At 38.6% G+C, this 12,968-nt stretch overlaps 1 protein-coding gene across 1 annotated transcript; it reads right to left on the bottom strand.

Annotated features, from left to right (window-relative positions):
* Window positions 1-2,293: 2,293 nt before the first annotated feature.
* Lin7c (lin-7 homolog C, crumbs cell polarity complex component) lies at window positions 2,294-12,800 on the bottom strand. Its single transcript, XM_028766912.1, has 5 exons — window positions 12,740-12,800; window positions 9,320-9,438; window positions 8,645-8,716; window positions 6,629-6,838; window positions 2,294-6,035 (listed from the first exon to the last, which is right to left on the bottom strand). Exons 1-5 carry the CDS (start codon window positions 12,774-12,776, stop codon window positions 5,880-5,882), a joined length of 594 nt encoding a protein of 197 aa, XP_028622745.1. The 5' UTR covers window positions 12,777-12,800; the 3' UTR covers window positions 2,294-5,879.
* Window positions 12,801-12,968: the final 168 nt, after the last annotated feature.

Below are 12,968 nucleotides of genomic sequence, written 5' to 3'. Positions count from 1 at the left end.
CTCAGATCTGTGCTAGAATATTTGAATAGTATGTGGAAAGTTCAATTAACTCTGCAGAAAGTGTCTACTTTGTTTCTTGATGTTCTATGTTTTACTTGTTAAAACAAAACAAAACAAAACCATTTCTGTGTTCCTTTACCTAGCTGATGGATTTGAATTCTACCTCAGTGGTGACCTCGGTGCTCCTTCTGCAGGGAGCGCTCCCTTGAGTAAGGATCTGACTGACAAGTCTGGAAGAACAGGCTCTTATCCCTGTATGATGAGGGCTGTGGTCCACAGAAGCCTGGCGGATTCTGAAGGCCATTTCCTTTTCAAGTTTAAAGTATATATAGGTTTGCCTATCCTTTAACAGAAATCTGAACTCCAGCCAGGCATGGTGGCCCATGCAGTAATCTCTTGCAATGAATCAATCAGCCTAGGCTACAAAATGACACCTTACTTCAGAACAAACAACCCAACCCAAAATGTGGAGTGTATAGCAGCAATAGGGACTGCAGCCCTGAATTATGCAGGACCTCTAAGGCTCTCAGCATAACGGAGACTTGAGGAGGCTGCAAGATAGTTCTGGTTGAACCGATGCTTTTCAACAGTCAGATGGATCTCAGGGGACCTGCATAATCAACATACCTCTGGCCCAAGACAAACTCATCATTCCAACTAGAGAAAGGGTTGCTGTAGATGTAGAGCCTTCCTTCAAACTAAAGACAATGCCAGCACTGACCCTTTTACTGAGAATGATTAAGCCATGCTGATGATAGACTAAAACAAGGAAAGCTATGCTCTGTGGAACTGATGAGCCCGGACAGCCACTCAGAGAACAAGCTCTGTTACACTGCTGCAAGTGTCTAAGGTTATCTCCACCACGGAAAACAGGAACCAGCAAGCCCCTAGCTCTTGAATGTCAAGACTTTCACCCTCTTACAAATTTTCTACTGAAATATTTATTGCACACGGGAGAAGTCACAGTGAATTCTGGTTCAGTGCTGGATTCTGGTAATGATGCCACCAGTGTGTGAATTCTTTTTAATAAAAGTGTACTACACAAACTATTACGAGCTGGCTGGCTGAACGAGTGTTAAGATGATGGCTGTTTCTGCATGCTGAAGGGTGGCTGCGCACTCCATTGTCCTTGCCACCGCTGTGGGTCTACTGGCAAACATCAACCTTCATGCAGAAGCTCCTAGATCCCCACCTTTGTGCTGTTGCCTGGGTTCAAATCTCTCTGATGAGGATTTGAGCCACTCTGAACTTCCCCCATTAACTTGATTACTTTTTGGACAGCTTTAACCACATGTAAGGTCGGGAATTAAGATTCCAGAACTTATGAAAGGACATAAGACACTCCAATTACACTGTAAAACATGAAGGTAAAGGTCAGGTCACATCTAAACTCTAGGCTTCATATATATACACTTATTATATATTACTTATGTATATGCAAATTATATTTCTGGGTTTAGAAATATGTATTTACATATTATAAATAAAAATATTTACATATTTTAAAAGCCAGAAATTATTTTTTATGTTTTCAGAATACATTTCCCAAAGACCTCACAGATGCTGTTGTTGCATCCTGGTTGCCTATTTTTTTCCCCAGACAAGTTTTGGGGAGGTTTCAGGGGATCAAATCCAGGACCTCAAGCATGGGAGGCAGTCTACCTCACCCTGCCATCCCCTGTCCCATGTCTGTATCACACACACAGCAGCATACTGTCTATGAAGCTACAGCGAAGTCATTCTCCTTACAATCTGCCTTCTTACTTAGCAAGCACTATAACTAACTTTCCAACAAATTTCATTCTGAGTATGGCTTCACCCCTCAAAAGCACCACTAATTTTAAAAGTTGGCAGTTTACTTAAACTCCACCTTTTACGTGTTCTTTGTCTATACATATTGGTCATAGCACAACTTGCAAGAGTGGCTCTCTCCTTTCAAGCCCTGGGGCCTGAGTTCAGGCCATCAAACTGGTGGCATTTGTCTTTACTTGGTGAGCCATCTTGTCACACCAACTACTTCTTTTGCTAATAGGGTTGGTCTTACAGCTTTTTAGTATGTGGGGCCTACACAGCTAGTCCTTGCAGGCAGCCTAAAAAAGCTTTAGAGATGACAGCACAGGCACACTGACTGCAGACGACAGATGGAGTGAAGCGTTGCAGGACATTCTACCAGGATGGAGAAGCACCTGCCTAAGGTTCACAGTAAGGATGGCAAAGAGAATTTAGAGGATAGCTGGGCATCAGTCTGCCATCAATCATGTCACACTACCGCTTGAAATAACAGAAGAGAAAGTTTTGTTTAGTTCAATTTTATGAAAGGCAAACAAAATACAGAAATCTGAAGTTTCATGTCAGGAACCACCAGAGTTTGCTTTTTACTCTATGTAAAGGTTATTTTACACACAGCGTTCAGAAATACATCTATTTGCAATTGTATCAGTTTTGCCAAATGCAAAGGACAAGCTCGACTCATACAAATGTATTTTAAATAAGCCTTAGAATCAGAATTTAATTGCTAAATGATTCATCTATTGAAAAAGCACTGTTTCACATTCCAAACTATTTTCTCAAACTAAAAAGAGTACAAGTGTATCAAATCTTTGCCAATATTTTTAAAAACCACGTCCAGTTACAAATTAGTTTAAAACTTCTTGAAAATTAATAATCAAATGACTTTACTCCATTATGTAACTATTATTACTTCAACAACCTTGAAGAAACATTACTCAAATTTTGCAGAATTAAAAACTACAAAACAAGATTGCAGCCAGAACAGACATTATAAAATGCACAGACAGACATTTAATCAGGAGGGACAATTATTAGAGTCCCTATATATCAATAATCATTCTACAATATAATCACATGTACTCTTTTAAGTCTATACCAAGTCATGCTGACGCTTTCCAGGTAAGCCATAACCATATTATTTATTAAATTCTATTCATTTTAACTGTAAACAAAGTACTTGAGCAAAATGCCTTAAACTTTACAACAGGAAGGTGATCTTAAAAAGTGAGACCCGAAAGAACAGGACTACATCCATGTAGTAGTACAGTAACGGCAAAGGAGCCGTATCTAGACAGCACAGATCATTCCTCAGTGCCTTCACATCTGCAATACTTACACATGCTCTTTCAAATAATAACCTTTACAGTTTCTTAAAAGGTAAAGAGGACAGAAGGAAAAAGATTTTACAATTGAATTACTGGTAGGTTTTTTTAAAAAAAGAAATAAGGAAAAATAAAAGGAAGTCAGCATGCTTTCAGAGAATTCCAGGATAGCCAGAGCTTTTAAAAAAAAAAAAAAGTAGATTGTAACTATTTTGTTAATAAGAAATGCCAAATACCCCTTAAGACCATAAGGAGGTCCTAAAAAATAGAATCAATTGTTAGGTAGCTTCGGCCTATGATCGGAAAGTCCATGAGCTAGTTAGTGCCTCTGGAGCCTGGTTGTTCAGAATGAGCCTCTAAACATAATAGAGGGTAGACTCGATAAATGCATCATATGAAATTTCAATCACAAAGACATGATTTCGAATTAGCTGTATGGGAAGAAACTTAGGTGAGTTTCAAGATCTGCAGGGCATTCTAACATGCAGCTAAGGTCAAGAATCACCAAGAGAACTCATTTTGAAACGTTTAAGAAAATAAATGGAAAATTGGAGCTAAAGGAAATTTACATTTGTAAGTTACAAGTCAAACAAATACATATTTACTGCCTAATTTTATTCATAAATCATTCATTTATTAATTAAAATTCATTCAGTTCCTTAGTACACAAGAAGACTACTGTACACTTGCCACTGACTTTTCCTATGGTCAGTATTTAAAATTCTGAGATAGGAGAATCTCATCAATGAAAGCAAACTATTGCTACTCATGCAACACTACCAAGAACAGCAATGTATTTGGCTCCTTTAAGTTGTTTTTATTTTAAGAATTATAAATAGGTGTCAGCCCACACAAAGAACAGACTGTTACTGAAGAAAAAGCCTTTTCAACGTATTAAAAAATAAAAAAAAAAGTAACTTGGCCGAAATTCTGTTGACAGCTGAAACATGAAGCAGGAAGCTGAACTCACAATGGACCGCTGATGCATCCGCAGGAGCAACTGCAGCCGCAGTAGCTGCACTAAGACAGGGTTCCTCAGGGTTTACTAGCCCTGGGATGCAGAAATACGAGCTACTGTTCTATATGCACCAACACTTTTCTTTAATATAGAGTTTTAAAACAATTACCTCTAATAATTTTACAATTAAATTAACATATGTCATACTCTTCTATACTACTTTGGTCTCAACATTTTAATAACACAAGCTAATTTTGAAAATATACAATTCAGCATGATCCTATCAATATCAAGCACATTTTGTAGTGGACTAAAGACATTCAACCATGCACAATCCAGTGTTCAATTCCTAAATGATAAATAACATGTTGATTGAGTTTACTCTGAAAATCACTGAAAACTGCAGTCATCTTGTAAGACGCACAGTGCTCGCACACATGCAGAAAACATACACACTTCCATTCTTCCTGAAGGAATGTTACAAAATGCCCTTTTTTTTAAAATAAAGGTAATAGTCGTAATTTTGACAAATTCCTACATTTTCAACCCATCTGTTTCTTTTTAACATCATCACTTAAACCCTTTACAAATGTTCCTATAATCAGTGACTAAAAATTAATCACTTTGATTTCAGCTTTTAGAAGACTATAGTCACAATCATGTATCAATAGCTGCCTTTTAGGAAAACAGTGACATCCAGTGGACAATGGTAAAAAGTATTGTTCCAAATTCCCATCACTACTTCAATCATCCAGATATAAATCATTCTGAGCCCCACTCACTGTGAGACTTATGAAACCACCTGTTCCTGTATCTTAACCAATCCTTCCTGCCCTTCATACCCCGAGTGAATACTGAAGACAGGATATAAGAATGTATGGCTCTTTGGGCTCCAGAAGTTGAAGTTATCACCTTGTCTTACTTCCATTCTCCCCAGCACAGACTAACTGATTCATCTCCAGGCATGAAAGAACCAAAATATGAGAAATATATTTAAATACAAATGAATAGCATAAAAAATTTGAAAAGTTGAAATCTGATCTTGTTTGCATGTATAATTTATGACATACTGTTAAATAAAGAATTTAATGGATAATGCTAATAATCAAATTACATCTTCTCGCCCCACTGCTTAAATATTATGAAATACATATTTTAGCAATGATTGCTTCAGTGTTTAAAAACTTACTTTTATAAATCAGTATAAATGAATACAGTATACATTATTTAAATAAAAATAAAAAGGTTCAATGATGGCTATGATTTACCACTGATTATAGATATTATATGTTATGTTCCGAGTACAAAATGCAGCAGAGATGCCAATATTCATGATGTGATAGACTGTCACAAGCAAGATGCTTTAATTTCTTGGAAAAATGAAAAGAAATTTCACAAAGAAATTGCAGTAAGCAAAAGGAAATATTGGAGATCTGTTATTTGTAAATAAATTGCCAAATAAAGAAACCTCTTTTTAAAAAAAGATTAAGAATGTAAAAGTACATTTTAATATTAAAAAAGCATTATTAAAAATCTATAACAACTTTGTGACAAAAATCTGTGTTTGAAAAAGTCCTGTAAAAACTGCAGGGCAGAACTGCCCTCATCGACTTTGACTTTTCCCTGTGAGAAAAAAAGTGTATGCTTCTCTACAACCATAAGTGATGCTAAAACAGGCATTTATAAAATGGCAAGAAGAGGTCACAGAAGTTTCTGGTGTTTTACAATCACTGGCATTGAGGCCATCAGTAGATCACAAGTAAAACTTTCCTAGCTAAAAGCAAAAGAAACAAAAAGTTTTTAAATGGTTAGGTCTGTTGTCTGCGTTTTGCTGATCTCATTTTCTCAAAGCGGGACTCCATTTCTTCCAAGACTTTTGGTGTGTATCGTACAACTAACTTAACCTTCCCTTGGGCCGCTTTCAGTAGCTCTACCGCTTTCTCATGGTGCTCTCCTTCAACACTCTGAAAAAAATGCACACATAAAACACACAATTAACATTTAGGTTTACAAATAACCTAACCTGTCAAAAGGTTTAATACACAATTAAGTAAAAATTGTCACTGTTACATCATTTCAGTACTATAAAAATAGTACTCTTACTCTACACTTTAATCAATGTGGAATCTTACGAGACACATCTGTGTACACTCTAAGAATAACAAACACAGCAAGACTCATGCCTTATTATCTCACCAGGTCAGGAGTAAATCAAGTCATTGCCATTGTAAACAAGTAAAAAGAATCTACTTCTGACTTCATACACAGGTTCACAGCACTGCGCCTTACCCTACGGCCACACTGAAACTGCTTTAAAAAGGGGATGTGACTCAGAAGAAGTTGCCTGGTCTTCTGCTCAACTACAGCTCCACTGTCACCACAAAAATCAAAGCAATCATGCGGCACAGTACCACCTGGGCTTCTCCCAAGGGATTAAAATAAAAATCAATCTCAAAAGGTTTCCCCCCTTATCTTCTGATTTGATTGTTTCAGTGCACCCCCAAGTGGCTATAACACATTACTGCAAATAGCAAATAGAAATACAATTTATCTTTACCACTCCATTAACAGAAAGAAGCTGATCTCCTCGTTTGAGGCCCCCATGTCTGTCCGCAATTCCACCTGGAATTATCCGTGATATATAGATTGGTGAGTTTTGCTCTTTGCCTCCCATGATATTGAATCCAAGGCCCTCTTCTGTTTTGGGTAGCTCAACAACACGGGGATGAGAGTGTCCTTCACTGGCAGCAAATGCAGCAACAGTAGCCTGAAAGAAAAATGCATACATCAAATATAACTTAGTTTTGAAGTGCTGTGCTTGAATCCAGAGACTCAGATATTCTAAGGATGTCCATATGTGCATTGCTCTATATTCCTATCCCATGGAAGCCTTTTTGAGGGACACAACTTTTCATGTGATGTGTGAGCTTCTACTACCTCACTGGGTTAAGTCAAACAGTTTGTACAAGATAACAATTGAAAGTACTTCTCAGCTTATGTAGATAGAAAGTAAGCTTGAGATCACTTAGAAATCTGAGCTGCACATGCACAGGGCCGGTCAAGGCTGGCCAAGCAGACAGATGTGTAGATAGTAAAAGAGGAAGCCCTCCCTGTGAATGCCAACAGCCCTGAGCTTCAAAGCAGATAGACTGGTTTCTTTAGGAGCAAGACACAACCTACCTTTTATATATATGTGTGTTCTTATATCAAGTAATTTTGGCTGCTATATTGTTTGTACCAAATAGTAAATAATGAAAATATCAAGAAATGACTCAATAATGAGAAGGAAGGAGGTATATAACCCATAGGAATGCTTTTTGTTGCTTTAGTTAAGTATCTAGTTACAACTAAAAAGAAAAAGATGAAATATAGCTATGTCTAATTATATTCTAACCCAGGTTTACATTCTGTTTCTTTTTGGTTTTAAAGGCCCCATTTTCATTATGGATGCTGGATGGAAAAACAAAAATGGGAAGTGGGGAGGGGAAAGAGCCAACCCCAACCGCCATCTCTGAAGTACTGAAAAAAGCTAAGGCTCACAAGCCTTGCAAACTCCGAGAACGACACAAGTCAGAGACAAGCAAATTTCCTTTTGGGGTGGGGTGGGGTGAAAGCAAGCAAGCAGTTTTGTAGCACAGGCTAGCTTTAAACTCTTCATCTTTATGCCTCAGCTTCATATGCTGGGGTTGCAGGGATGCTGCCAAAACTTCAAAAAATGTTTTTCTTTTCCTTCTAGAGACAGGGTCTTATTTAGCCCAGGCTGGCACTAAACATGTTATGGAGCCAAGAATAACCTTAAATGTCTGTCCCTTCTGCCTCTAACTCCCAGCAATGGGATTATAGGTATATGCCAACACTCCCAGTTTATGTGGTACTAGGGATGGGTGGAACTCAAAGCCTTGTGCCTGGGAGACAAGCACTCTATAACTGAACTATACCCACACACCGCCCCAAACCTAAAGTTTCCATGGATTTAGGGACTTTGACAAAGGAAACCTATACACTTAAGTACTTGTATTTAATGAAGACTTTAGTACTTCCCTTTGTGAAGCAGTAACTAGCAGTAATAGCTGGCTACTAAGTAGTAAATGACTCTTAATCATATGTGGTATACATTTGATTCAGTGTCTCAGGTTATTTGAGGAAAACTAAGTTGGTACAAGAAAGCACACAAACATGCCATCTATGGCCCTGAGAAGGTAGCTTAGATCCAACACTGTCCCATATGTGCAGGGCCAAAGTCAAGAGAAAATCCAAGAGGGTTTCTCCTACAGTCCCTGGAACTACCATTCACTTATTGCTGTGTGGTACAAGGAAACTAGTTTAACTCTGATGCTTCGTCTTCAACAAGAAAGTCACTCTTGTCGATTATGAAATTAATGTTATAACCACAAATCTGCATAGTGCACTGAAAACAATTATATGAGGCATGATATAGATACTACTACATTTTCAACATACATTATCTAAACAGTATCACAAAATATCTTACCTAAACCCAATAAACACTCCTATTTCTATTTTTAGTTCTAGTTTTTGGAGCCCCACTTTTGATAAGTGACAATCCCTTTACCTTTGCAGTTGCATTGGCTCTCACTTCAGGGCTGCTACTGATGTCCACAGTCTCATAAACATGTTCATAAACCTGCAAAACATAAGGCTTTCATCAGACTTAAATTCTCAACTATATCTATGTTTGAATTCTCTGCAAGTTAACAAATATGTTAAAATTTCCCAAAGACAATTATCTGTCTTTATAAAATGTAATGCTCTTCTGTTAGAAATTTCGAAGAAAAAAAATTTTTTTTGGGTGTGTGTGGGGTTGAGCCTAGGATTTTTTACACATTAGACAAGCACTCAGCTATAATAAGCCCAGCTAAAAATTCCAAAGAAAAACAAACAAACAAACAAACAAGAGAGAGAGAGAAAGAGAGAGAGAGAGAGAGAGAGAGAGAGAGAGAGAGAGAGAGAGAGAGAGAACCAGTACTAATGTTTTCTTCCTTCCCTCACATCTCTTCTTTATTTCAGGCAGCTTGGTCTATAACTATGTAGCCAAAGCCCATAGCTGGCCTGTATGTAATTCATGGAATTTCTCCTGCCTCACCTTCCTGAGTATTGGGATTACTGGTGTCCACTTTCATATCTGATACTAGTTTATTCTCTACAATATTTCTGAATCCAGATTTCAGTGTATTTCTGTCAGCTATGTAACTCAGAATCTGAGGTCATGTTGATTACGTTAACTCACCTCTCTCACTGCATTGCAGAACTCACTCTGAAGGACTCTCTGCAAAGCCTGAAGTTTCTGTGGCGGCACCTCTCCACTCCTCTGTAATTTCTCCAGCAATTCAATTGCTCTGCAGATATCTACAGGGAAACAAAGCACAAGTCAGAATTCTTGCTAAAGCTTCTCCTCATTTCTTTAAAGCTCTATAGCAGCTAAAGTTAATCCAAAGGCTAGTCAGGCATGGTTCCCAGTATGAATAATCTTCCCTTCAGAGTCTGAGGCAGGATGATCATTACCTGTTAAGGTCCAGTTTGGGTTTCAATACTGCCTCAAAAACAAAGCAAAACAAATACACAAACACACACACACACACAAACCCAAACAAACAAAACAACAACAAACAAAACCCCAAGTTCTCCAAAGATGAAGAATAAACGGTAGAAGGGGAAAAAAAATCTTTAGGTTAGATAAGAAAAGCTAACAGTATTATCAAGAATTATTTAGTCAACACAAATTTATCTAATCATCTCATTTGTAACCAAAGCAGACCCCCCCAAAAAACAAAACAAACAAACAAACAAACAAACAAAGAGACCATGTGCTAGTGACATCACTGTTGATTTCCTGAAGGGAAACATGCGATTGTTTAGTAACACGTGGAAATGTAACTAGCTGAGGGGGTTGCTAACAGTGTTTTAATTCAGACATGTCTAGGTAGGGTTTACAGAACAGAAAGGAAAAGGAAATAGAAAATAGCTTTATCAACCTGGTTCTAATGCTTATAAGTGACCTCAAATAAGTTTCCTAGCCTGTTTTATGATCTTTCACTGTAAAACAGCAGTGCCTTTCTCATACAGGGAAAAAGAAATGGAAACAAAAAGCCTACACAAGCAGAGATGTTATGGCTCATTGCTATGGATTAAGTTTAAGAAATATTAAAGCATTAGAGGCTAAAGAGATGGTTCAGCACTTTCTGAATCCCAGCATGCACTTGGACATCTCACACTTACCTAAAACTGCAGTTCTAGGGATACGACACCCTCTTCTGCCCACTCCACACCCCTCCCTGCTCCCAACACATACAACTTAAAAAAAAAAAAAGAATATTAAAGGTTACACACACACACACACACACATACACACACGCACACATTCATTTAGCATACTAGATAACTGTCATTGGGAATGCAACAAATGTGAACAGAGAACTTTAGAAAACTCAGATTCATGTTAAAACTCCATTAATCACAACCTTTGCTCTGATTTTTTCCTTAAGGTTTTCTGAACCCCAGCTTCAGTGTATTATTACTGCTAATTAACAGACCTCTCAGTAAACTTTAATTGTGTTCACTTACCTCCAAAGGCTAGGATACCTTGGGTTCTATATACAGTCTATGTACGACCTTATATACTCTAGTCCTTGCATACTTTGACTTAAATGGAGGAAGTTTTTGATTTCATGCTACATTAAAGAACCAGACGTTTACTTCACAGAATTAGTTAGGACTTTGCATTGTTTATGAAAAAATACAAATAAATATAGTAGAAAAGCAAAAAGTTGATTCATTTTTAAATAATAAAACTTTAAACTGCTATTAATCAAACAGATCTTTGCTCTGATTTCCCATGACCAGAACTTCTTAACAAATGTTGTTTCACCAATTGTTGATTTACAAAGTTACAACCCATTATCCCCATTTAAGTCCTACATATAGGGCAGGTAAAGTGGCTCAGTGGTAGAGTGCTCCCCTAGTATATACAAGGCTCTCAACTCAATACAGCATGGTGGAAAGAAGGAAAAGGGAAGAGGAGAGGGTAGAGAGAAGGAAGACCAGCCAGTCAGCACTTTGTTACAAACTCTATACCAAATATATGCTCATTAAGTTGGTGCAACAGTGAATTATGCTGTGATAATTTAAAAGCAAAACAGGAATCTGGTCCTATGTACTGGTATTTTACTGAGGAACTGTACTGTGGAACTCTTGATAATATTTTAGGTCTGTTAGAATTCTCAATCAAAATCATACTTGACACCAACTGACTTGCTTATCCTAACTGGCAAAAACCAACTAGTACTTCATTCCTAACCAATACTTTGAACTTTCTCCTGTCTAACTGAAAACCTCCTAACAGCAAAAATCAAATGTCAGAGGGTAACAATCCACATTTTATGCTTCATTTAAAAATAGAAAAGAATGCCACCTTGTTAGAAACTTCCAACTCTTCTGGTTAACACAACAGAAGATTTGTTCCTATTTACAAAGCACATTGACACTGTAGTACTCAAGAAGAAAAGGATACAGCTGTAAGCCTATTTTAGTCTTTCCCAAGCTACCCTGTCAGAAAAAAGCTCATTTACTTATTTAAAAAAAAAAAAAGGCTTCCATGATCACTACAATGAAAAGCAAAACTAATCAGCACAGTGTGTGAGGCATGAGGAAAGAGGTTCTATTACGTACACAAATTTTAAAATTATTTCCTTCTTGGACAATATTGAGACTATAATTGTGAATACTAATACATGCAAAGCAATAATTCCACGATCTGTTTGCCAACAGTACTCAAAATGCTTAACTGGTACTTCCTGATTGCTATGACTACCAATTGTAAAAAGCTTGCTCCAGTTGTCTGAAAATTAACTTGGGCAGAACAGAGTATAATATTGGAAATCTGCAACTGGACACTGGTAGAGTTTTTTCACAGGCTTCTCTTGTATAGGGTTTATTTTTCTTGGCTGTTTGCTCTAAGAAGCAATCAACCAACCAGGTTTCCAATTGTAGGGTCTGTAAGTAAGAAACAGCATCGTACTCAAAAGTGCTTACAATCAAACCAGTACTCCACCTAGTTATGTAATCTCCTTCTCAAGATCAAATCAGTTGGATTTATTTATTTATTTTTTTAAATCATCTTCTCCTTGGCTGGAGGTGTGCGAAGCTAAGAAATAGCAACTCAAAGTCCGAAGGTTGTGGTCAAAGTAATGATGGAGTCTGAATTTTAAATGGGAACGAGGGAGTTTCTGCGGGAATGTGCCTGTGTCCGCCAAATGTAGGAGGCCAAGAGGCCACACTAATCTCTTCGTGCATAGGAGCAATGACAGTAGAAGCCAGATAGTCCCGAAACAGCGTGTGTGGCCTTTGCTTTTATGGTTTATGCAGCTGAAAGCCGGTTCCGCAGTGCGCACCCAGGGAGTGCCTGTGCCTACAGCCGTGGGCAGGTCGCTGAACCGAGCTGTGCCCACCGTCGGCGTGGACGGCCGGGTCTGGCGATCTTTCAAACGCCATCAGCGCCATCCGGGAGCAGCGCCCAGAGCGGAGGCCGAAGGAGGAGGGGTTCGGAGTATCAACGCCCGGGTCACCTTACCTTCGCTCCGGCCGGCAGGCAAAGCGGTTCGTAGTCTCGACCTGCCCTACCCACCGCGACCGCGAGACCCGCTGCACTCACCCCTCTCCAGCCGGACAGGCTCTCCCAGCGCCGCCATCTTCTCCTCGGCGGTGCAGACCCACAGGAAATGACGACAGAGGGGCCGCGGTGGACCGGCCGAGAAACCGGAAGGGCGAGGATGGTGGTAACGCGAGAGCTAGAAGGATGCGGTTAACGACGCGGAGCGGTAGTCGGGAGGCTGTGTGGCCGAGGGGTGGTCACCTTTCGTGTCTCTGTGCTCGTCCACTTT

Source organism: Grammomys surdaster, unplaced genomic scaffold, assembly GCF_004785775.1.
Source record: "Grammomys surdaster isolate TR1022 unplaced genomic scaffold, NIH_TR_1.0 170, whole genome shotgun sequence".
Lineage (NCBI taxonomy): Eukaryota > Metazoa > Chordata > Mammalia > Rodentia > Muridae > Grammomys > Grammomys surdaster.
This window is presented reverse-complemented; position numbering and strand designations above follow the sequence as displayed.